General features: G+C 44.2%; 2 protein-coding genes across 5 annotated transcripts in view; both read right to left on the reverse strand.

Moving 5' to 3' along the window:
- UBOX5 (U-box domain containing 5) overlaps positions 1–24,178 on the reverse strand; it is a 55,244-nt gene that overhangs the window by 23,485 nt on the left and 7,581 nt on the right. The gene's annotated exons all lie outside the window — the stretch shown is intronic.
- FASTKD5 (FAST kinase domains 5) overlaps positions 17,098–24,178 on the reverse strand; it is a 14,668-nt gene continuing 7,587 nt past the window's right edge. The window contains exons 1-2 of one of the 2 annotated variants that reach the window (XM_017872588.1): positions 20,470–20,514; positions 17,098–19,837 (exon numbers count right to left, since the gene is read on the reverse strand). In XM_017872588.1, the coding sequence (XP_017728077.1) occupies positions 17,353–19,647 (2,295 nt within the window). In that variant the 5' untranslated portion in view covers positions 19,648–19,837; positions 20,470–20,514 and the 3' untranslated portion in view covers positions 17,098–17,352. Of the gene's footprint in view, positions 19,838–20,469; positions 20,515–24,178 lie in introns of those variants that run through there. The other variant, XM_017872587.1, reaches the window with a different exon arrangement.

The raw sequence follows: 24,178 nt of genomic DNA on the forward strand, positions 1-24,178 counted from the left end.
GATCTCAGCTCAACTGCAAGCTCTGCCTCCCGGGTTTACGCCATTCTCCTGCCTCAGCCTCCCGAGTAGCTGGGACTACAGGTGCCTGCCACCGCACCCGGCTAGTTTTTTTGTATTTTTTTTAGTAGAGACGGGGTTTCATCATGTTAGCCACAATGGTCTCGATCTCCTGACCTCGTGATCCACCCGTCTCAGCCTCCCAAAGTGCTGGGATTACAGGCTTGAGCCACCGTGCCCTGCCAATGTTGATTGTTAATTGAAATATCATCTTTATGTTAATAAAGCATTCTAATTTTCATATTTTTTGAAAGTCAGGAGTATGCTCTGAATTCTGATTTTTCTCTATATATTGTCTTTTATTATTTATCTTATCTGACAGACTAATGGGATACATTAACACATTTTTCTAATTTTAAACCATCCTTTTTATTCCCAGGAGAGATTCTATTTGGTTGTGGCAAATTATTCTTTAAATGTACTGTACTATTGAATTTATTTTGCTCATATTTAATTTTAGATGGGATATTATTACACATTCATGGAACATTTGCAAGCCCTGTACTAGGCACTGGAGTATAGAGATAAAAATGAAGTGGCAGTGAAACTATTCTGTATTACACTGTAATGGTAGATACATAACATCATACATTTCAAAACCTATATATTCAAAACCTATAATTCAAAACCTATAGAATTATACAACACAGGCTGGGCATAGTGGCTCAAACCTATAATCCCAGCACTTTGGGAGGCAAAGGTGGGCAAAGCACTTGAGGTCAGGAGTTCGAGATCAGCCTGTCAACATGATGAAACTCCATCTCTACTAAAGATACAAAATTAGCCAGGCGAGGTGGTGGGTGGCTGTAATCCCAGCTGCTGGGGAGGCTTAGGCAGAAGAATCGCTTGAACATGGGAGGCAGAGGTTGACTGAGCCAAGATCGAGCCACTACACTCCAGCCTGGGCAATAGAGTGAGACACTGTCTCAAAAAAAAAAAAAAAAAAAAAAAGGTTGGGCGTGGTGGCGCACATCTGTAATCCCAGCACTTTGGGAGGCCAAGGCATGAGGATCACTTGAGGCCAGGAGTTCGAGATCAGTCTTGCCAACATGGCGAAACCCTGATGCTACTAAAAATACAAAAATTAACCCAGCATGGTTGCACATGCCTGTAATCCCAGCTACTCTGAAGGCTGAGGCAGGAGAATCACTTGAGCCCAGGAGGCAGAAGCTGCAGTGAGCCAAGATCGTGCCACTGCACTCCAGCCTAGGCAGCAGAGCGAGACCCTGTGTCAAAACAAAACAAAACAAAACAAAATAAAACACAAAGAATTATACAGCACAAAGAATGAAACTTAAAGTATAAACTTAATAATAATTTATCAATATTGGCTCATTAATTATAAGAAATGCACCACACTAAGATGTTAATAGCATTAATAACGCTCAATTTTTATGTAAGTCTAAATTGCTCTAAATTATAAGGTGTATTAATAATAATAATAACAAAGAAATGGCTGGGTGAAGCCGGGCGTGACTGCTCATGCCTGTAATTCCAGCATTTTGGGTGGCTGAGGTGGGCAGATCACTTGAGGTCAGGAGTTCCAGACCAGCCTGGCTCACGTGGTGAAACCCCATCTCTAATAAAAATACAAAAAATTATCCGGGTGTGGTGGCAGGTGCCTGTAATTCCAACTACTTGGGACACTGAGGCAGAAGAACTGCTGGAACCCTGGAGGTGGAGGTTGCAGTGAGCCAAGATGGCGCCACTGCACTCCAGCCTGGGTGACAGAGTGGGACTGTCGCAAAAAAAAAAAGAAAGAAAGAAATGGCTGGGTGGGGTGGTGTACACCTATAAGTTCCCAGCACTTTGGGAGGTCAAGGCAGGAGGATTGCTTGAGGTCAGAAGTTCAAGGCCAGCCTGGGCAACATAGTGAGACCTGGTCTGTACAAAAAAAAAAAATTAATAAATAAATTAAAAGAATTAATAATAATAAAGAATGATTGGGGGAAAAGTCATAGAAAACAACTCAGGACTGGAGATCAAATTGAAATATGCAAATTGAAACAAATGAGTGTGTTGTCACAGGAGAATGGCAGATTTAAAAAAAAAAAATCTTACAAATGATATCTGTTTCTGTGGGAAATAGTGATGTCCAAACAGTAGGATTCCATAAGACCCTGGTTGCTATCAAAGCCTTTAACAGGTATAATCTTATCATCTGTCTTGTTCCAATACCCTGAACTTTTAAGGTCAGATGCCTCCTGCCTTAACACTTAATCCAGAAAAAAAATAATGGCTCAACACATGAAAATGCAAACAGCCTAGCCCAGAAAGACTGCCTCCCCTGTCCTGCTGAGGAAATGGCCATGTAACTTGAACTCACTGCAAACACTATCTAGTAAATACTTACAAAGCATAGCCAGATGTGGCATCTAAGTACAAGAAAGACAAGGCTTGAGTATAACTTAATCTAAAACCTCAGATCATGGCTAATGTGCTCTGCTTTCAGAGAAGTAGCTTGGAGACAGGTAATAATGGCATTCTAAGATGGCATTGTATTGCCATACAGGTTTATAAGAAAAAAAAAGAATATAAAGTAGTAGACACTCTTGTACCTACTACCTAGATTTAGCAAATGTTAACATTTTGCTATGTTTGCTTCTGATTTCAGTGTTAAAAGCAATATTTGAAAGATAAAAACAAAACCCAGCACCTATCCTATTTCCTCTCCCTTTTTGCCAAGGGGTAAGCTCTTTTATTTTTCCTTTCTTCTTCTTCTTCTTTTTTTTTTTGGTGGGGGAAGCAGGCTGTCACGCCCATGCCCAGGCTGCAGTGCAGTGGTGCAATCTCGGCTCACCGCAACCTCGACTTCCAGGGCTCCAGTGATGGGTATCCTCCTACCTCTGCCTCCTGAGTATCTGCGACTACAGGCATGCACCACCACATCCGGCTAATTTTGGCTTTTTTTTTTTGGTAGAGATGGGGTTTCGCCATGTTGCCCAGGCTGTCCTCCAACTCCCGGGCTCAGGCAATCCACCCACCTTGGCCTCCCAAAGTGTTGGGATTACAGATGTGAACTACTGTGCCTGGCTGAGGTAAGCTTTATCTAATGTTGTCTGTCATTCAAATCGGTATAGGTATGCATATATATATAAACAACATATAGTAGTTATATATTTTAACAGTCTCGCTCTGTCGCCCAGGCTGGAGTGCAGTGGAGCGATCTCGGCTCACTGCAAGCTCCGCCTCCCGGGTTCACGCCATTCTCCCGCCTCAGCCTCAGAGTAGCTGGGACTACAGGCGCCCACCACCACGCCCGGCTAGTTTTTTGTATTTTTAGTAGAGACGGGATTTCACCATGTTATTAGCCAGGATGGTCTTGATTTCCTGACCTCGTGATCCACCCGCCTCGGCCTCCCAAAGTGCTGGGATTACAGGCTTGAGCCACCGCGCCTGGCCTTAATATACCTTAACGATAATATGTGTATCATCTTGCAACCTGCTTTTCCATTAAGCATTATATTAAGGTTTTCCATACTGAAATGTTTGTATCTGGTGTATTCATTTTAATTTCCTCATATTTAATTGTACAACTAAAACAGTTTCTCCATTGCCCTATTACTTACATTGTTTAAAATTTTTTTACTATGAAAAAAATGCTGCAATAAACATTCTCTACAAATCTTCTTGTGGGAACAAAAAGAAATGAAATGAACGGCCTTCTCTGTGAGTCTTGAAACAATAAAGACTTCTTTCTAACAGTGATTATATAAGAGAACATATTCTTGAACCCAGGAGGTGGAGGTTGCAGTGAGCTAAGGTCCCAACATCGCACTCCAGCCTGGGTAACAGAGCGAGATCCTGTCTCAAAAAAAAAAAAAAGAAGCCAGGTGTGGTGGCTCATGCCTGTAATTCCAGCACTCTGGGAGGCCAGGCAGGCGGATCACCTGAGGTCAAGAGTTCAAGACCAGCCTGGCTAATATGGTGAAATCCCATCTCTACTAAAAATACAAAAATTAGTCAGGTGTGGTGGCAGGTGCCTGTAATCCCAGCTCCTTGGGAGGCTGAGGCAGGAGAATCACTTGAACCCAGAAGGTGGAGGTTGCACTTGGCCGACACTGTGCCACTGCACTCCAGCCTGGGCAACACGAGCGAAACACCGTCTCAAAAAAAGAAAAAAAAAAAAAAAAATATATATATATATATATATACACACACACACACACACGTAATACAATATAAAGGTAACAGAGCTTTCTGCAGATGACAGAGTGAGGAAAGATGACCTAGATCAATGTTTTCCAATCTGTGGTTTTTGGAATCAAGTAATGGGTTAAAGAAAAGAAATAATTAGAAAAGAATACAAAATATGAAGGTGCAAATAGTATGGCTATGTCATGAAATTGTTTCAGTCAGTTTTGCACAAATATATTTAATGAATGCATGTATTTCATCTAATATAAAATGTATTTCTTATTGTGACTTCATAAAAAAAAATTTTTTTTAAACATTGGTCAAAAGTTTTGGCCAAAACATTGGTCAACTCAGGGGAGAATTCACAGGAGTAACATGTGAACTTAGGATGACTAGGGCACATGCCTGATCTCATGGACAACTCTGAAAAGCGACAGACACTCCATACTAATGCTACCACAGACTGTAGACTACAGGAGCCAAGAGGTGAGAACATGAACAATAGGGAAGGAGACCTGGGGAAAGGGATCAGTAAGTGTCAAGGCACACAGAAGGGAAGCGTGAGGCTGGTTCAAGAAATGCTGAACATGTCACTTAGCTATAGAGGTGGAGTGGGAGCCAGCGATGGGAAGGCAAATGGAGCTAGATGAGGAAGGCCTTGAATGTCATGCTAAAAAGTTTAGACTACTTCACTTAGCGGGCTGAGGCAGTGTTTCTCCAAATTGCAGGTTGAGAATTAAGAACTTAAAAATTACTGAGCCATAACTAGTATTTTTAAAAATTAAGTAGAATAGAAAATATCATCATGTACCACATATAAGGGTGAGAGCACTGTTTTGTGAAAGTTTTGTTTCAGTTACATATATATGTGAACACACAAACACACGCATTTATTCATTTGGGGTTTTGATGTAAAAGTTATTTCTTACTAAAGGTTGTAGTTAAAAAAAAAAAAGTTTGAAAGCTACTGGTCATAAGTAAGTCATCCAGCCGGGCGCAGTGGCTCACGCCTGTAATCCCAGCACTTTGGGAGGCCGAGGCGGGCGGATCACAAGGTCAGGAGATCGAGACCACCCTGGCTAACACGGTGAAACCCCGTCTCTACTAAAATACAAAAAATTAGCCAGGCGTGGTGGCGGGCGCCTGTAGTCCCAGCTACTCCGGAGGCTGAGGCAGGAGAATGGCGTGAACCCAGGAGGTGGAGCTTGCAGTGAGCTGAGATCGCGCCACTGCACTCCAGCCTGGGCTACAGAGCGAAACTCCGTCCCCCACGCAAAAAAAAAAGAAGTAAGTCATCGAAGGCTAATAATCAGAGAGAAGAAATGACACTAATGAAAAGTCTGCTATTAACCTCCTAGATGACAACAGCAATTCTGAACCACTTAAAGGCAATTCACCCTTTAAGAGGTTTCCCTTTTCTCTGGCTGATGTGTTCCCCACTGCCTTTTCTATACTACATGAGGGGCTCCTTGCAAACAGCTTCCTGAAGACATCAAAGATGAGTACCAAGGTACTAACCACTTAGGAATAAACTGGTAATCTCAGTTTTCCTTTGGCATTTTCTTCATTTAGTTTTCTCTTTTATTCTTTTCTTTTCTTTCTTTTGAGGGAGGGGCATTCTTTAAAAGGAGGAAAATGAACTATATATAATGCATTACTGAGCATCTCACAAGGATTTCAAAGTTACTTTCTACGAAATTGTTTATTTATTTATTTATTTATTTTTGAGACAGAGTCTCTCTCTGTCACCCAAGGCTGGAGTGCAGTGGCACAATCTCAGCTCAATGAAACCTCTGCCTCCCAGGTTCAAGCAATTCTCCCAGCTCAGCCTCCCAAGTAGCTGGGATTACAGGCACGCGCCATCACACTCAGCTAAATTTTTGCATTTTTAGTAGAGACAGGATTTCCCCACGTTGGCCAGGGTGGTCTCGAACTCCTGACCTCAAGTGATCCACCAGTGTCAGGCCTCCCAAAGGGCTGGGATTACAGGCGTGAGCCGCAGTGCCCGGCCTTCTTCTTCTTCTTCTTCTTCTTCTTCTTCTTATTATTATTATTATTATTATTATTTGAGATGGAGTCTCGCTCTGTCACCCAGGCTGGAGTGCAATGGTGTGATCCTGGCTCACTGCAAGCTCTGCCTGCCGGGTTCACGCCATTCTCCTGCCTCAACCTCCTGAGTAGCTGGGACTACAGGCGCCCGCCACCACGCCCGGCTAATTTTTTGTATTTTTTTTGTAGAGATGGGGTTTCACCGTGTTAGCCAGGATGGTCTCGATCTCCTGACCTCGTGATCTGCCCGCCTTGGCCTCCCAAAGCGCTGGGATTACAGGCTTGAGCCACCGCGCCCAGCCCCTATTTTTATTTTTTGAGACAGTGTCTCACTCTGATGCCCAGGCTTGAGTGCGGTGGGGCGATCTTGGCTCACTGTAGCCTTCACCTCCCAAGTTCAAGCAATTTTTGTGCCTCAGTCTCCCAAGTAGGTAGGGCTACAGGTGTGAGCCACTATGCCTGGCTAATTTTTGCATTTTCAGTAGAAACAGGGTTTCACCATGTTAGCCAGGATGGTCTCGAACTTCTCACCTCAAGTGATCCACCTGCCTCAGCCTCCCAAAGTGCTGGGATTACAGACGTGAGCCACCACCCCCAACCATAAATTGTTTATTTTTAAAAGATCTAATTAAACTTTTAAAGATAATTGCAGACTCATGTGTAGTTCTTAAGAAACAATACAGAGCGATCCCACATACCCTTTCATACCCTTTACTCAGTTTCCCCCAACAGTAACATCTTTTTTTATTTTGAGACGGAGTTTCGCTCTTGCTGCCCAGGCTGGAGTGCAGTGGCATGATCTCGGCTCACTACAACCTCCGCCTCCTGGGTTCAAGTGATTCTCCTGTCTCAGTCTCCTGAGTAGCTGAGATTACAGGTGCCCGCTACCACGCCCAGCTATTTTTTGTATTTTTAGTAGAGACGGGGTTTCAACATGTTAGCCAGGCTAGTCTTGAACTCCTGACCTCAGGTGATCCACCCACCTCAGCCTCCCAAAGTGTTGGGATTAAAGGCATGAGCCACCGTGCCTGGCTGTAACATCTTGCATAGCTATACTAGAACTTCATAACCAGCCTGATACTGATAATGATCCACAGATTTTCAGATTTCACCAGGTCTGCATGCGTTCATTTGTGTGTGCCTAATTAGTTCAATGCAATTTTACTCTATGTGCAAAGTTGGGGAATCACAACCATAGTTGATATAGAACACTTTTATCACAAGAATTTCATGTTATCCTTTAAAAAGTCTTTTATCTTGGCCAGGTGCGGTGGCTCACACCTGTAATCCCGGCACTTTGGGAGGCTGAGGCTGGCGGACCACGAGGTCAGGAGATCGAGACCATCCTGGCAAATACAGTGAAACCCTGTCTCTACTAAAAATACAAAAAAATTAGCTGGGCGTGGTGGCAGGCGCCTGTAGTCCCAGCTTCTAGGGAGGCTGAGGCAGGAGTATGGCATGAACTCGGGAGGCGGCGGAGCTTGCAGTCAGCAGAGATTGTGCCACTGCACTCCAGCCTGGGTGACAGAGCAAGACTCCGTCTCAAAAATAAAATAAAATAAAATAAAAAGTCTTTTATCTTATAAATCCAAATACTCTACTTCCACAGAAGTCTTGAAATTTTTCACCCAGATCTAAGCCTTCACTGAAGACTCCAGTAAAGCTCACTGCCCACATTGTAAGAAACAAACTTGAGTGACACGTTTAGTTTTGACATTCGTGTCACTTAAATGATAAATATATGCAGGAAAATGCAAAAGCATATATAGGCTGGGCGTGGTGGCTCACGCCTATAATCCCAGCACTTTGGGAGGTCAAAGCGGGCAGATCACTTGAGGTCAAGAGTTTGAGACAAGCCTGGCCAACATGGTGAAACACTGTTGCAACTAAAAATACAAAAATTAGCCAGCGGTGGTGGCACACACCTGTAGTCCCAGCTACTGAGGAGGCTGAGGTGAGAGAACGGCTTGAACCTGGCAGGCAGAGGTTGCAGTGAGCCAGGATCACACCACTGTACTCCATCCAGCCTGGGTGACAAAGGGAGACTCTGTCTCAAAAATAAAAAAAAAAAGTATTATGAAAGTATTATGATCAAACATTTGTTTAAAATCTACATCTAGGAATATGTATACATAAATAGTTGGAGAGGTAATGGGGGGCATGCAGAAATTTAATATCCGACGTACCAGGCTGGTGAGATAAGTTGTTCTTTTTTTCCTTTTATGTATTGAAAGTTGATGTATGCCTGAGGTCTCAGGATGACAGCAGAGAAGACTGAGATTTATGTTCAGAGTACTTTTTGCAGCTGCCAGTACTAGGGTTCAGAAACGGAAGTGTAAGGGAAGGGCCAAGAAGGGATCCAGGAGTTGAGTGGCCAACTGTCTTGGTATACCCACAGCTAAGGAGTTTTCCAGAACATGGTACCTTTGGTGCTAAATCCAGGAAAGTCCTGGGCAAACTTGGAAGAGTTGGTTGCCCTGTCTGGAAGGTTGTTGTCTGTGCTTCCTTGGAGCTTGAAGCAACCAAACAAACCTTTTGTTTTTGGTGTTGAGGTTCAGAACCTGGTGGTAGGGAAGTGAGGAAGGATAATTTAGAAGAGAATAAGGTGACCATGACACTTTCTGAACACCTCAGCATCCAGCTTCCTTCAGCCTACAAAGTTACCTCAGCGGCGTTATACAATCTGACTTTGAGTCTCACAGAGATGTAATGAAAAGTAATCCTGGCAGACACACATATTTTAAAGACTAGGCTCAAACAGGTTACAGAGGGAAAAAAAGAAGAAGAAAAGATTACCTGTCAAGTAAGAGAAAAGCATTTCACCTCAAAGAGTGGGTGGAAAACCAATGCACTGAGACATTTCATAAATTGGGCACTTCAGCTTTTAAAGAAGTGCAATACTTCTTATAATTTCTAAATTGAGTTACCTGTCCATCCATGAAAAAAGTTTGACTCATGTGCCTTTTTCTTAGAACTGGTTAAAATGAAAGACAGTTGTCCCAGTCCATCCCAGTTACCCACCAGTGAGAGGTGTGCAAAAAGACCAGAACACAGGTGAGAGCCCCAAAGAAGCCTGCAGTTTTATACCACATGGAGCCAAGTCACCCTCTAAGGGCTTAACATGTGCAAGGCACTGTGCTAGGCACAAGTAGACACAGTTTTTACTCCTTATTTGTTTTAATTTTATTTATTTATTTATTTTTGAGACAAGAGTTTCACTCTTGTTGCCCAGGCTGGAGTGCAATGGTGCGATCTCGGCTCACTGCAACCTCCGCCTCCTGAGTTCAAGCAATTCTCCTGCCTCAGCCTCCTGAGTAGCTGGGATTACAGACACCCACCACCACACCTGACTAATTTTTTTGTATTTTTAGTAGAGATGAGGTTTTACCATGTTTGCCAGGCTGGTCTTAAACTTCTGACCTCAGGTGATTCACCCACCTTGGCCTCCCAAAGTGCTAGGATTACAGGCGTGAGCCACCATGCCCAACCTATTTTTAGTTTTTGAGATGGAGTCTTACTGTGTCACCCAGGCTGGAGAACAATCACACGATCTTGGCTCACTGCAACCTCCGCCTCCTGGGTTCAAGCGATTCTCCTGCCTCAGTCTCCTGAGTAGCCAGGATTACAGGGATGTACCACCATGCCCAGCTATTTTTTAAATTTCTAGTAGAGATGGGGTTTCACCATGTTGGCCAGGCTGGTCTCAAACTCCTGAACTTGTGATCTGCCCACCTCAGCCTCCCAAAGTGCTGAGCCACCACACTCGGCCTCAGTTTTTACCTTTTTTTTTTTTTTTTTTTTTTTTGAGACAGAGTCTCACTCTGTCACCCAGGCTGGAGTGCAATGGTGCAATCTCAGCTCACTGCAACCTCCGCCTCCAGGGCTCAAGCAATTCTCCTGTCTCAGCCTCCTGAGTAGCTGGTATTATGGGCACACACCACTATGTCCAGCTGATTTTTGTATTTTCAGTAGAGATGGGTGGGATTTCACCATGTTGGCTAGGCTGGTCTTGAACTGCTGACCTCAGGTGATCCGCCCGCCTTGGCCTCCCAAAGTGCTGGGACTACAGGAGTGAGTCACTGTACCCGGCCCAGTTTTTACTTTTAAGAAATGTATAGGCTCAAAACGAGGAACAGATAAGCAGTCTTTCCCCTAAGAGACTCAGTCTCAAAACAAGATCTACAAAGGTTTTTGTAACATTTACTCAGCACCTTAACAACAGCGTCAGCAAAATTCTATGGGAACCCAGGTGAGGTGGCCAGTCTCTCCAACATACAACCTGACCCTAACCCTTTCCCTCTCCTCCATGGCCCACTCCATCTGCTCTTGCTTCTCTCCTGAATTTTCAACTTATCTCTACTACTGAAACCTATCTTCAACATGTAAACACATTTAAGTCTCTTCTGCCAATTCACCCAACAAGAAACCACGCTGGTTTAATGCTACATCTTTCTTAGGGTTACCAGATTTTTTTTTTCAACTTTTATTTTCGATTCAGGAGACACATGTGCAGGTTTGTTACCTGGGTATACTGCATGATGCTTGAGGTTTGGGGTACAAATAATCATGTCACCCAGGTACTAAGCATAGTACTAACAGTTTGTTTTCTGCTGCCCTTGCTGCCCCTCTCCCCTCCCCGTCTCCCCTCTATTTTTTTAGGGTTGTCAGGTTTTTTTTTTTTTTTTTTTTTTTTTTAAGACCAAGTCTCGCTCTGTTGCCCAGGCTTGAGTGCAGTGGCACAATTTCAGCTCACTGCAACCTCTGCCTCCCGGGTTCAAGTGATTCTCCTGCCTCAGCCTCCTGAGTAGCTGGGATTACAGGCATGTGCCGTCATGCTCGGCTAATTTTTGTATTTTTAGTAGAGACGGGGTTTCAACATGTTGGACAGGCTAGTCTTGAACTCCTGACCTCAGGTGATCTGCCTGCCTCAGCCTCCCAATGTGCTGGGATTATAGACGTAAGCCACCACACCCGGCCAGTTGCCAGATTTAACAAATAAAAATAAAGAATGTTCACTTCATCCAAAAGGTGGTGTGTGCTGAAAAAATTTTTTAAATAAAGAGTATTTGCTGCATATTATATTTATTGAACACTCAGCAAACTAGGAGTAAAAAATAACTTCCTCACCAGGTGTGGTGGCTCACACCTGTAATCCCAACATTTTGGCAGGCCGAGGTGGGTGGATCACCTGAGATCGGGAGTTTCTGATACCAGCCTGACCAACATGCAGAAACCCCGTCTCTACTAAAAATACAAAATTAGCCATGGGTGGCACATGCCTGTAATCCTAGCTACTTGGGAGGTTGAGGCAGGAGAATCGCTTGAACCTGGGAGGCGGAGGTTGTGGTGAGCCGAGATTACGCCACTACACTCCAGCCTGGGCAACAAGAGCGAAATTCCATCTCAAAAAAATAAATAAATAAAAATAAAAAATAACTTCCTCAACATTAAAAGATTTATAAAAAACCCATAGTTAACATCATACTCAGCCGGGAGTTGTGGCTCATGCCTGTAATCCCAACACTTTGAGAGACTGAAGCAGTAGTATTGCTTGAGCCCAAGAGTTCAAGACCAGCCTTGGCAACATAGAAAGACTCCGCTCTACAAAATGTAAAAAATTAGCTAGAAGTGGTAGTGTGCCCACAGGTGGTTCCAGCTACTTGAAAGGCTGAGGCAGGAGGATCACTTGAGCCTGGGCAACAGAGTGAGACCCTTTTTCTTTTCTTTTCTTTTCTTTTTTTTGCCTCAGCTACTTGGAAGGCTTAGGCAAAAGGATCACCTGAGTCCAGGAAGTCGAGGCTGTGGTGAGCCATGATAGTGCCACTGTACTCTCAGTATGGGCAACAGAGTGAGACAGTCTTAAAAAGAAAAAAGGAGAAAAAAAAAGACGTCAGGATTGGTGGCTTACACCTATAATCCCAGCACTCGGGGAGGCTGAGGTGGGCAGATCACTTGAGGCCAGGAATTCAAGACCAGCCTGGCCAACATGGTGAAACCCCATCTCTACTAAAAATTCCAAAAAAATTGGCTGGGCATGGTGGCTTATGCCTGTAATCCCAGCACTTTGGGACTCCAAGGTGGGCAGATCACCTGAGGTCAGCAGTTCGAGACCAGCCTGACCAACTTGGTGAAACACTGTCTCTACTAAAAATACAAAAAAAAAATTACCTGGGCCTGGGTGGGTGCCTATAATCCTAGCTACTACGAAGGCTGAGGCAGGAGAATCTCTTGAATTTGAGAGGTGGAGGGTGCAGTGAGCTGAGAGTAAGACTCTGTCTCAAAAAAAAAAAGATGCCGGGCATGGTGGCGCACTCCTGTAATCCCAGCTACTTGGGTGGCTGGGGCATCAGAATCGCTTGCACCCTGGTGGCAGAAGCTGCAGTGAGCAGAGATCACGTTACTGCATTCCAGCCTGGGCAACAGGGAGAAACTCTGTCTCAAAAAAAAAAGAAAAAAGAAAGAAAGAAAAGCATATGTATATACCCAATGGTGGGTGAAAGACTGGAAACATTCCCCTAAAATCCAGAACAAGACAAAGATGCCTACTTTCATTGTTTGTATTCAACATCTTATTAGAAGTTCCAACCAGAGCAATAAAGCAAGAAAAAAGAAAAAAAGGAATCCAAAATGGAAAAGAAGATATGAAACTATATTCACAGATGAAACAAGCCTATACAGGAAATTCTGAAGAATTCATACAACAACAAAAAAGTTATTAGGGCTAACAAATGAATATTAAGCACAATAGCAGGTTAAATCATCCGTCTTTTTTTTTTTTTTTTTTAGACACAGTCTCTGGCTCTGTCACCCAGGCTAGAGTTCAGTGGCATGATCTCAACTCAATGCAACTTCTGCCTCCTGGGCTCAAGTGATTCTCATGCTTCAGTCTACTGAGTTGCTAAGGGGTGTGCCACCATGTCCAGCTAATTTTTGTATTTTTAGTAGAGACAGGTTTCACCATGTTGGCCAGGCTGGTCTCAAACTCCTGGCCTCAAGTGGTCTGCCCGCCTCAGCCTTCCAGAGTGCTGGGATTACAGGCGTGAGCCACCACGCCTGGTGCATCACCTGTATTTCTAAACACTCACAATTAACAATTCATAAAAGAAGTTTTAAAAACAATTGCATCTACAATAGCACAAAAAAGAATAAAATAATTAGGAATAAATTTAACATCCGGGTACAGTGGTTCACACCTGTAATCCCAGCTCTTTGGGAGGCCGAGGTGCGTGGATCACGAGGTCAGGAGTTCAAGACCAGCCTGGCCAAGATGATGAAACCCTGCCTCTATTAAAAAAAAAAAAAATTAGCTGGGCGTGGTGGTGGGGGCCTATAATCCCAGCTGTTCGGGAGGCTAGGCAGAGAACTGCCTGAACCCAGGAGGCGGAGCTTGCAGTGAGTTGAGATCGTGCTACTGCACTCCAGCCTGGGTGACAGAGCAAGACTCCGTCTCAAAACAACAACAAAGAAAAATTAGCCGGTTATGATGCCGTGCACCTGTAGTAGTACCAGCTACTTGGGAGGCTGAGGCTGGAGGATTGCTTGAGCCCAGGATTTGAGGCTGCGGTGAGCTACGATCACATCATTGCACTCCAGCCTGGTTGCTGGAGCAAGATCCTATATCAAACAAAACAAAACAAAACAAAAAACTAAGAAAATGTAAGATTTATACACTGAAAACTATAAAACATTCCTGAAAGAATTAAAAATCTAAATAAACTAAAAGATATACCAAGATTATGGATTAGAAGGCTTAATATTGTTAAGATGGCAACATTCCCCAAAGCAAACTAGAGATTCAGTACCATCCCTATCAAAAGCCCGATGGCTTTTCTTGCAGAAATGGGCAAACTGATCCTAAAATTCCTATGGAAGTGCAAGGACCATGAGTAGCTAAAACAATATTGAAAAATAACCAAGTTGGAGGACTCATACCTCCCAATTGTGTGGAATTGGCATAAGAATAGATGAATGGAATAGAAATAAAAATCCATAAATAACCCCCCACATGTACGGTCAATTGATTTGACACAGATGCCAAAACCCTTCAACGGGGAAAGAATATTCTCTTCAACAAATGATACTGGGACAACTAGATATCCACATGCAAAAGAATGAAGTTGGACTGTTCCCTCAGGCTACATATAAAAATTAACTCAATGTGGATCAAAGACCTAAATATAAAGAGCTCAAACTATCAGAAAAGACATAGGGGTAAATCTCCCTGACCTTGGATTTGGCGATGGTTTCTTAAATATGATACCAAAAGCACAAGCAACAAAAGAAAAAATAATAAATTGGGCTTCAACAAAATTAAAAACAGAAAGTGAACACAACTCACAGAATGGGAGAAACTATTTGCAAATCACATATATTGTATCTGTGACCTATATTATGTTTCTTATATATACACAATCTCCTTAAGTTTGTGCTCTAACACAACCAAACCTGAATCCCACTGGACTTCCTAATATAACAAGTAGCGTGTTTCCTTCTCATCTGAGCTAACTGCCATGAAAACCATTCTGCCTAGGCGTCAGACTTGGGAACCACTGGCCCAACAGGTGCTTATGTAATTCTATTCTTCTAGGTCCAGTTTTAAGAAGAAAAATATGAGGAGGGTAGGGGGGATTTATGCAAGACAAGTAGAAATGTGGAAGAGGGGCAGGGCGCGGTGGCTCATGCCTGTAATCCCAGCACTTTGGGAGGCCAAGACGGGCAGATCACGAGGTCAGGAGATTGAGACCATCCTGGCTAACATGGTGAAACCCCGTCTCTACTAAAAGTACAAAAAAATTAGCCGGGCGAGGTGGCGGGTGCCTGTAGTCCCAGCTACTCGGGAGGCTGAGGCAAGAGAATGGCGTGAACCCGGGAGGCGGAGCTTGCAGTGAGCCGAGATCGCGCCACCGCACTCCAGCCTGGGCGTCTGAGCAAGACTTCCGTCTCAAAAAAAAAAAAAAAAAAATGTGGAAGAGGGAGCCAGGAAAAAATTTTGTGTTCACTAATTCTGAAATGGCTCTTTAAAGCAAAAGAATCAGCAACTAAGGACAATCAATCACATCTAAACAAGAATAAGAATTTTAATTTTAGAGCATGTGAAAAGACGTACTGGAGGAAAATCCTGAAATGTAAGTGAAGCTATGAGAGCTTTTTTGTTTTGACAGGGTCTCACTCTGTCAGCCAGGTGGGAGTGCAGTGGCACGATCACGGCTCACTGCAGTCTCGACCTCCTAAGCTACGGTGATTCTCCCACCTCAGCCTCCCAGGTAGCTGGGACTACAGGTGTACATCACCATGCCCAGCTACTATTATGTATTTTAGTAGAGATGGGGTTTTGCCATGGTGCTGGTCTGGAACTCCTGGGTTCAAGAGATCAGCCTGCCTCAGCCACCCAAAGTGCTGGGACTACAGACCTGAGTCACCACACTTGGCCCCCCCCTTTTTTTTTTGAGTTAGGGTCTTGCTCTGTCGTGCAGGCTGAAGGTCAGGGGTGCCATCTCAGCTCACTGCAGCCACAATCTCCCAGGCTCAAGAGATCCTCCCACCCCAGCCTCGTGAGTAGCTTAAGGACTGCGGGAGCACAACACCACGCCTGGCTAATTTGGTATATTTTTTGCAGAGGCAAGGTCTCACTATATTGGCCAGGCTGGTCTCAAAGTCCTGGACTCAAGCAATCTTCCCACCTTGGCCTCCCAAAGTGCTGAGATAACAGGCGTGAGCCACCACGTCCAGCATGAGATTCTTTTTTTTTTTGAGACGGAGTCTCGCTCTGTCGCCCAGGCTGGAGTGCAGTGGCCGGATCTCAGCTCACTGCAAGCTCCGCCTCCTGGGTTTACGCCATTCTCCTGCCTCAGCCTCCCGAGTAGCTGGGACTACAGGCGCCTGCCACCTCGCGCGGCTAGTAGTTTTTTTTTTTATTTTTTATTTTTATTTTTTGTATTTTTTAGTAGAGACGGGGGTTTCACCATGTTAGCCAGGATGGTCTCGATCTCCTGACCTCGTGATCCACCCGTCTCGGCCTCCCAAAGTGCTGGGATTACAGGCTTGAGCCACCGCGCCCGGCCGAGATTCTTATTTTAAAACAAGGTATAGGCCAGCTGTGGCAGCTCATGCTTGTAATCCCAACACTTTGGGAGCCAGAGGCGGGTGGATCACCTGAGGTCAGGAGTGTGAGACCAGCCTGGACAACATGGTGAAATCTCAACTAAAAATGCAAAAATTAGGTGGGCGTAGTGGTAGGCGCCTGTAACCCCAGCTACTCAGGTGGCTGAGGCAGGAGAACTGCCTGAACCTGGGAGGTGGAGCTTGCAGTGAGCCAAGATGACGCCATTGCTCTCCAACCTGGGCAACAGAGGGAGACTCCGTCTCAAAAAATAAAATAATAATAATAATAATAAAAGACCGGATGTGGTGACTCACACCTGTAATTCCAGCACTTTGGGAGGCCAAGGCAGGCGGATGACCTGAGCTCAGGAGTTGGAGACCAGCCTGGCCAACCTGGAGAAAACCCGTTTCTACTAAAAATACAAAAATCATCCAGGAGTGGTGGTACATGCCTGTAGTCTCAGCTACTCATGAGGCTGAGGCAGGAGAATTGCTTGAACCCAGGAGGCGGAGGTTGCAGTGAGCTGACATTACACCACTGCATTCCAGCCTGGGCAACAGAGCAAGACTCCGTCTCAAAAAACAAACAAAAAAAAACTGGCTTAAAAGAAAACAATAAAATATCTGTGAGTGGGGGGGGGGGCCTCAAGAAAAGAATAAAACTTTTAAAACTGGCTTTACACAATGTCTGACTATACTTTTATTCTAAAAACTGTGACATAAGGCTGGTAAACAGAAAAATCCAACAAGGACTTACTTGACCATAGGACATATTAAGATGTTTATTATTTACTAAGAGTAACGTATACATTTGCAGCAATTTGTACAATCCAACTACATTACAATTCACAGTAACATACACTAGCTCTAATCTGCCTTGGACACAACTAAGTCTCCTCAATAGACTATTTTATTGCCAAACTTACATTCTGGCTTTTATAATCATTTTGCAACACCTGGTACAGTAGACACCTACAGCTTTGTCATAGAAATGCCCCTAAATGCCCTTCAGAGAGCAGAGGTGAATACTTTCTCATGAAGAAATGCCAACTTTTCTAAGCGAGTTCGTTTCAGTAGTGGGAACCATTCCCAGTAGGATAACTCTACCACACGGTAGCCAACCCGAGCCAGCTGCCGCCTCTTCATATTGTGCAGTCCAAGGAGATCCCTGGAGCCATAGCAATACTGGTTCCTGTTTGTGAACTGAATAGCCAGCTTCATTGCTGGAGTCTGCATGCAGGCTGAGGGGCACAGGCCAGCCATCTCCATGGCCCCTGATTTATCTGCTACATTGCAAAGGGAGCCCCCCAAAGGTACAGCTGCCTTATTCTCTAACTCCATGGGCTGCTGCCCAGGCTCTGACTCAGTTTTGCCCTGGAAATGTCCTCTTGCTTTCCCTTTTAGTAACTGATTCATCAAATCATCTGTAAGGCTGACTCCCACATGCTTAAGCCTTAATGTGGCTGCATTTTCAGCTGGTGTGGCTTCTCTATTAAATGGTAATGGCTTCAGGTTAACATCAAGCTGGACCTCTAAGTCAGAAGATCGGGTATGAGGCAAAATCATATGGTGCTTGACGTACTGGGGCCCCCCCAACATGGTCTCAAGTAAAAGGAGAGTTTCTAAGAATTCAGGCTTTGATTTCATATCCTTCTCTGCTAAATTCCACAGCAATTCAGACCCCTCTTGCTGAAGGTGAGTACTAAGACGATTGCCTCTGTAATCTGGACACTCAATGCCAACTGTACCATCGAGGGTATACAGTTCCTTAATGAGGTCAAACTTAGTTCTCTCCTGAGCTAACCTGACAAACCCTGGACTGAGAGCAAAATCAATTAACTCTACTGGAAAGTACTCTGAAAATGCCAGGCCCAGCAGGCAGGTGGGCAGGTGTTCTGGGTACTGGTTGAATTCAGGCATCTTTCTGTGAATCTCATTTATCAGGCTGGAATAAAATTCTTCTGCATTGGGTGGCTTATAATTCAGAGTTCCAAATGACCACAGAATCTTGGCAACATCTTTACTTCGACAGTGTGCCACTCTAGGAGGCAAAGACGCAGCCACTGCATTCATTACTCCTTCATCCAGGAAGCGTAAGGCCGAGTAGTAAAGAGTCAGGTGCATGACACCTTGAACTCCCAGCGAAGGAATTCGCTGAGGAGCAATCTCTCCAAGCTGCTTCATGAAATTGATGTGATCCACGTGAGTGAAACGGAACATTTTAACAATATTCACTAAGGCGTGACTACTCAGATGCTGCATGTTAGCACAAGCCAAGTCTCCAATTTTCCGCATGACAAATTCAGAGAGACTAGTACTTGATTTAAAGAACCCCAAACAGATGGTACCAACCTCCTCTAAATTGATCACATCTATATATTTAAGGATCAATGATTCCAATTTTTGCATTAGGTCCTGGGATACCTGACGATTTTCACCTATAACATAAATTAAGTGAACTAGCTGAGACAAGGATAGATCTTTCCAGTGCAAATTAAGATAACTAGAAAAAATGTTTAAAAACCGAGGTACTCTGCGGCCTAAGTACCTCCAGAGATCAGCCACCAAAAGGAGCTGATCCATACTCATCTCCCATACCTGATGGCAACATTTGGTCTCATACACATCTAGCATTGAATGGGAGTGAGGGATTCCTAAAATGACAAAAGCTTTCAAAACATTGATCAGATCTTGGGTATCAAAGAGCTGTATCTTCTTCACACTCAGCTGGCAGAGCAGAGCAAAGCTGGTACTGCGCAGCAAGACAGGATGCTGCTCTGCAGGCAAAGAGCTCAGCTTACACAAATAATCAACAATGACTTGAGCCTGGAGTTTATTCTGATAAACTGTGACTTTGTGCAAAATTAGTTCACTTTCTGAAACAGACAGGAGCTGAGAAGTCTCGGATGCGTTATAGCTGTGAACACGGTATTCTGGTCTTAGCTGTAGGAAAACTCGGATGTTTGCAAAGGAATCAAAAACTTCTACATCCTCTTCATCAACTCCTGTGGCCCTGGGTGAGCCCAGCTGCAATGTGCTGGCCTTGGAGGAAGAAGTCTTGCTGAATTCCAAACCTGGGCGGGCACTGCTGGTTGTGAGGATCCTCTGAGAAGAGAAGCTGCTACAAATGTTCTTAACTTTTTTGGCAGAATGGCAGAGGCTAATGTGTTCTGGAGGGTCCTGTCCCCCACGCTGTGTGCTGCTCGTATTCCAGTATGACACACTTCGGGCTGCACCACAGGCAGAAGGACTGCAAAATGCTCGGTATCTTAAAAGTTTTAATGACTTGAGAGTAGCTGCCATTCTGGTGTCAGTATTGATCTTTTTGGCAGTCAGAATACAGTCCTCACAGGTTTGACCAGGCAATTTCTTGTTTATATGGTGCTTGATTAGAGCTGGACAGGGAGGTGTTCCACAAAAACTGCCTGGAAATCTTCCGCATATCACAAGAGCCAGGGATCACAAATGACTGGGTCAGAATTGGTGCCAGATACTGAAAAAAGGGTAGATGAAGAATGAGTGGCTTCTACCTATAAAAGCATCCAAATTTACACATTACAAAAAACAGGTTGAAACTACACTACTGTCCACTCAAGGAAATTCAATGCCAGTAAATGCCCAAACCACAAGACAGCATATATCAAGGATAAATTGTGTGCTCTGTGTAAGGGCCTAGGAAAACCCCCAACCCAGGGTACCCCTGGGCAGTTCCTGGACTGCTGCTCACCAGACTTCCTTCACTGTACAAGGCAAGCAGTGACAGCTAAAGAAGAGACGGTGCTCTGCTAACATTTGACAGGAAGAAGGAAGGCAGATTTCTAGAAAGAAGGCTGGGAACAAAAGTGAGCAACTAATTCCATCTCTTTGATATCAAGACATACAGGTCCTACCTGAAGAATGTTTATAAAAACTGCTATGCTAACAGCACTAAGTAAAAAGTGGGATCTGGTATAAGAGATAATTGGTTGGCCGGGTGTGGTGGCTCATGCCTGTAATGCCAGCAAGTTGGGAGGCCAAGGCAGGCAGATCACTTGAGGTCAGGAGTTCAAGACCAGCCTGGCCAACAAGGTGAAATCCCATCTCTACTAAAGATACAAAAAATTACCCAGGTGTGGTGGCACACACCTGTAATCCCAGTTACTCAGGAGGCTGAGGCAGGACGCTTGAACCCAGGAGGCAGAGGTTGCGTTGAGCCAAGACCGTGCCACTGTACTTCAGCCTAGGCGAAAAAGTGAGACTCCATCTCAAAAAAAAAAAAAGATTTAATTAGTTATACCCATGATAGTCCTCCCTGTTCTTATAGTGCAAAACTGTTAATTCCAAAATTCTGTCATTCTAATGCTGTTCTTGTACTTTTTAGAAGATGCCTACTCTCCTCTCCAGGAAGCTTATAACAGAATTTGAGTCACTATTACATAGTTACAGAGTAACTCTGTTACTAGAAAGTATACTCAAAAACTCACTCATTTTGGAGGAAGAAAGCAGAAGGTTGAGAGTCTGCTCACTGTCACTTCATGGGTGGGAAGCAAAGAGTACCCCAAAGCTGGGCTCAAGGTTCAGGGAACACCAACTGACACAACTGTCCCGCTGACATCTTCTGGAGGAGGCAGCTTAGCAATGCTTCCAGTGAGTCTTTATTCTGCCTGTGAGCAGTATAATGCCCACTTTTCTCCCATGGCAGAAACCATGAGAGACTATGAAATTGATTCTGCTGTGCTCTCGCTTTCCTTAAAGTTTCTTTTCTTTTTTTTTTTTTTTTTTTTGTTGAGACGGAGTCTCGCTCTGCCGCCCAGGCTGGAGTGCAGTGGCTGGATCTCAGCTCACTGCAAGCTCCGCCTCCCGGGTTTTACGCCATTCTCCTGCCTCAGCCTCCCAAGAAGCTGGGACTACAGGCGCCCACCACCTCACCCGGCTAGTTTTTTGTATTTTTTCAGTAGAGACGGGGTTTCACTGTGTTAGCCAGTATGGTCTCGATCTCCTGACCTCGTGATCCGCCCGTCTCAGCCTCCCAAAGTGCTGGGATTACAGGCTTGAGCGCTTACTCTTTTTCTTTCCACTTAAATGCCAAAGCCTGACAAGCAAGACCCAAGGAGACCTGAGTTGTCAATTGATGTACCAGACAGAGCTGTTGCTGCAGAAAACTCCATAAAAGTTCCAAGGGTGCCAGAATGATTTTCTGAAATGCCTGCCCAACTCTGCTGTCAGCTACTTTCTTCCAGAGCCCACAGCACATCATCATTTGGTTCATCATCAAAGAACAGCAGGGCAGGCCAGTGGCTCTGTTCCAGTAGCCCAGCTACACAGGTTTCTCTGGATGGCAGGAACATATGTATGAATTTCTGTGTGAATCACAGTAGAATTCTCTCACACTAAATTTTTATACACTTGGTTCTTTACTGTGGCTTGTGGACCATTCTTTTTTTCTTTTTTGAGACAATCTCACTCTGTCACCCAGGTTGGAGTATAGTGGCATAACTGCAGCTTTGACCTCCCAGACTTAAGCAATCCTCCCACTTCAGCCTCAGCCTCCTGAGTAGCAAAAACTACAGGTGCACACCACCAAACCCAGTTTGTGTGTGTGTGTGTGTGTGTGTGTGTGTGTGTGTGTGTGTGTGTGTGTGTGTGTATGTGGAGATGGAGTCTCACAATATTGCCAAGGCTGGTTTCAAACTCCTGGGCTCAAGTGATCCTCCTACCTTGGCCTCCTGAAGTGCTAGCATTACAGGCGTCAGCCACCATGCCTGACCACCTGTGGACCATTCTGCCCACCAAATTTCAGTGTATGGTTCAGATCAAGGGTCAGAAGTCTATGTCCTGAGAACCAAATCTAGCTCTTCACATGCTTTTGTAAACAAAGTTTTTTCAGAAAATAGCTAGGCCATTCATTATACATTGTCTATGTCTGCTTTCCTGCTACAAGAGCAGAACTGTGTAACTGTGGCAGATTGTGTGGTCTGCAAAGCATATTTAGTGTCTGGTCCATTACATAAAAAGTTTGCTGATCTCTACTATACACTACTATTTCTATAAATGCAGATGGCCAGCTTTTAAAAAATTAGAAAAACTTGGCCACGCCTATAATCCCAACACTTTGGGAAGCTGAGGCAGAAGGACTGCTTGAGGCCAGTGGTTTGAGACCAGCCTGAACAACACAGCAAGGCTGTCTACAAAAAAAATAATAAATAATAAATAAATAAATGTAATTAAAATTAGAAAAAATACAGAAAAATAGTACTAAAATAGTGTTGCTCTTTAATATTTAGATGATAATTGAAGATTATAGTCCTCAAAATCTCAAAATAGTAATTAGGAAACTCAATTAATACTACAGCACAGGAAAGGCAGGAACGAAAGAGACAGCAGGACAGTCAGGCGTGGTGGCTCATGTCTGTAATTCCAGCACTTTGAGAGGCCAAGACAGGCAGATCACTTGAGGTCAGGAGTTCGAGACCAGCTTGGCCATCATGGTGAAACCCCATCTCTACTACAAATAGAAAAATTAGCCAGGTAAGGTGGCGCAAGCGTGTAATCCCAGCCACTCGGGGGGCTGGGGCACAAGGGTCGCTTGAACTCAGGAAGTGGAGGTTGCAGTGAGCCAAAACGGTGCCACTGCACTCCAGCCTGGGTGACAGAGATTCTGTCTCAAAAAAACAAAGAACCAAAAAGACAGAGAAAGCAGGTAACAGAGCTCTCCAATTGACAGAACAGGGCTTTTAAGACCTACTTTTGGCTGGGCACGGTGGCTCACATCTGTAATCCCAGCACTTTGGGAGGCCGAGGCGGGTGGATCTACAAGGTCAGGCATTCAAGACCAGCCAGGCCAACATAGTGAAATCCTGTCTCTATTAAAAATACAAAAAACTAGCCGGGCGTGGTGGCGGGCGCCTGCAATTGCAGCTAGGGCGCCTGCAATCCCCGCTACTCGGGAGGCTGAGGCAGGAGAATCACTTGAACCTGGGAGGCAGAGGTTGCAGTGAGCCGAGACCGCGTCATTGCACCGCAGCCCGGGCGATAGTGCAAGACTCCATCTCAAAAAAAGAAGACCTACTTTCAAATTTGTAATTTAATTTAATCCACCACAATGTGAAACTAAAGCCATACACTGTTCAAATCTGTAGTCTTCATCTCATTTTAGGAAGTAGATCCTGGCCAGGCACGATGGCTCATGCCTATAATCCCAGCACTTTGGGAGGCCAAGGTGGGCGGACCACTTGAGGACAGGAGTTCGAGACCAGCCTAGCCAATGTGGCGAAACCCCATCTCTACTAAAGATACAAAAATTAGCTGGGCATGGTAGTGCGCCTGTAATCACAGCTACTTGAGAGGCTGAGGCAGGAGAATCACTTGAATCCGGGAGGCCGAGGTTGCAGTGAGCTGAGATCACACCACTGCATTGCAGCCTGGGTGAAAGAGAGAGATTGTCTTAAAAAAAAAAAAAAGGAAGTAGATCCTAAAAAAATAGCTTTAAAGGCCCCATTTTAAAAAAAATAGCTGTGCTATAGTAAAGCAAAAAACAGAAAATGTCTGTCTAGGAGGCTGGTTTACAAGATAAATGTGTGGCAGACATCAACACATGAAAATGTACACACTAATATTCAGTGGAACAAATAGCACATAAACAAGAATTAACAAATATCTCTACAAATGATGTTAATTTAAAAACATTAAATAATTAAAATGTCTTCAATTAATTCTATCTGAGTACTTAATGAAATTACTATACGTGGTCTGGAAATAAAAGAACCATCTCCTAGAACATCAATATTTGGTGCAGCTCCAGTGTTTTGAATTCATATGACTCTTTTTTTTTTTTTTTTTTTTTTTTTTTTTTTTT

This window comes from Rhinopithecus bieti, unplaced genomic scaffold, assembly GCF_001698545.2.
Source record: "Rhinopithecus bieti isolate Rb0 unplaced genomic scaffold, ASM169854v2 scaffold_7580, whole genome shotgun sequence".
Lineage (NCBI taxonomy): Eukaryota > Metazoa > Chordata > Mammalia > Primates > Cercopithecidae > Rhinopithecus > Rhinopithecus bieti.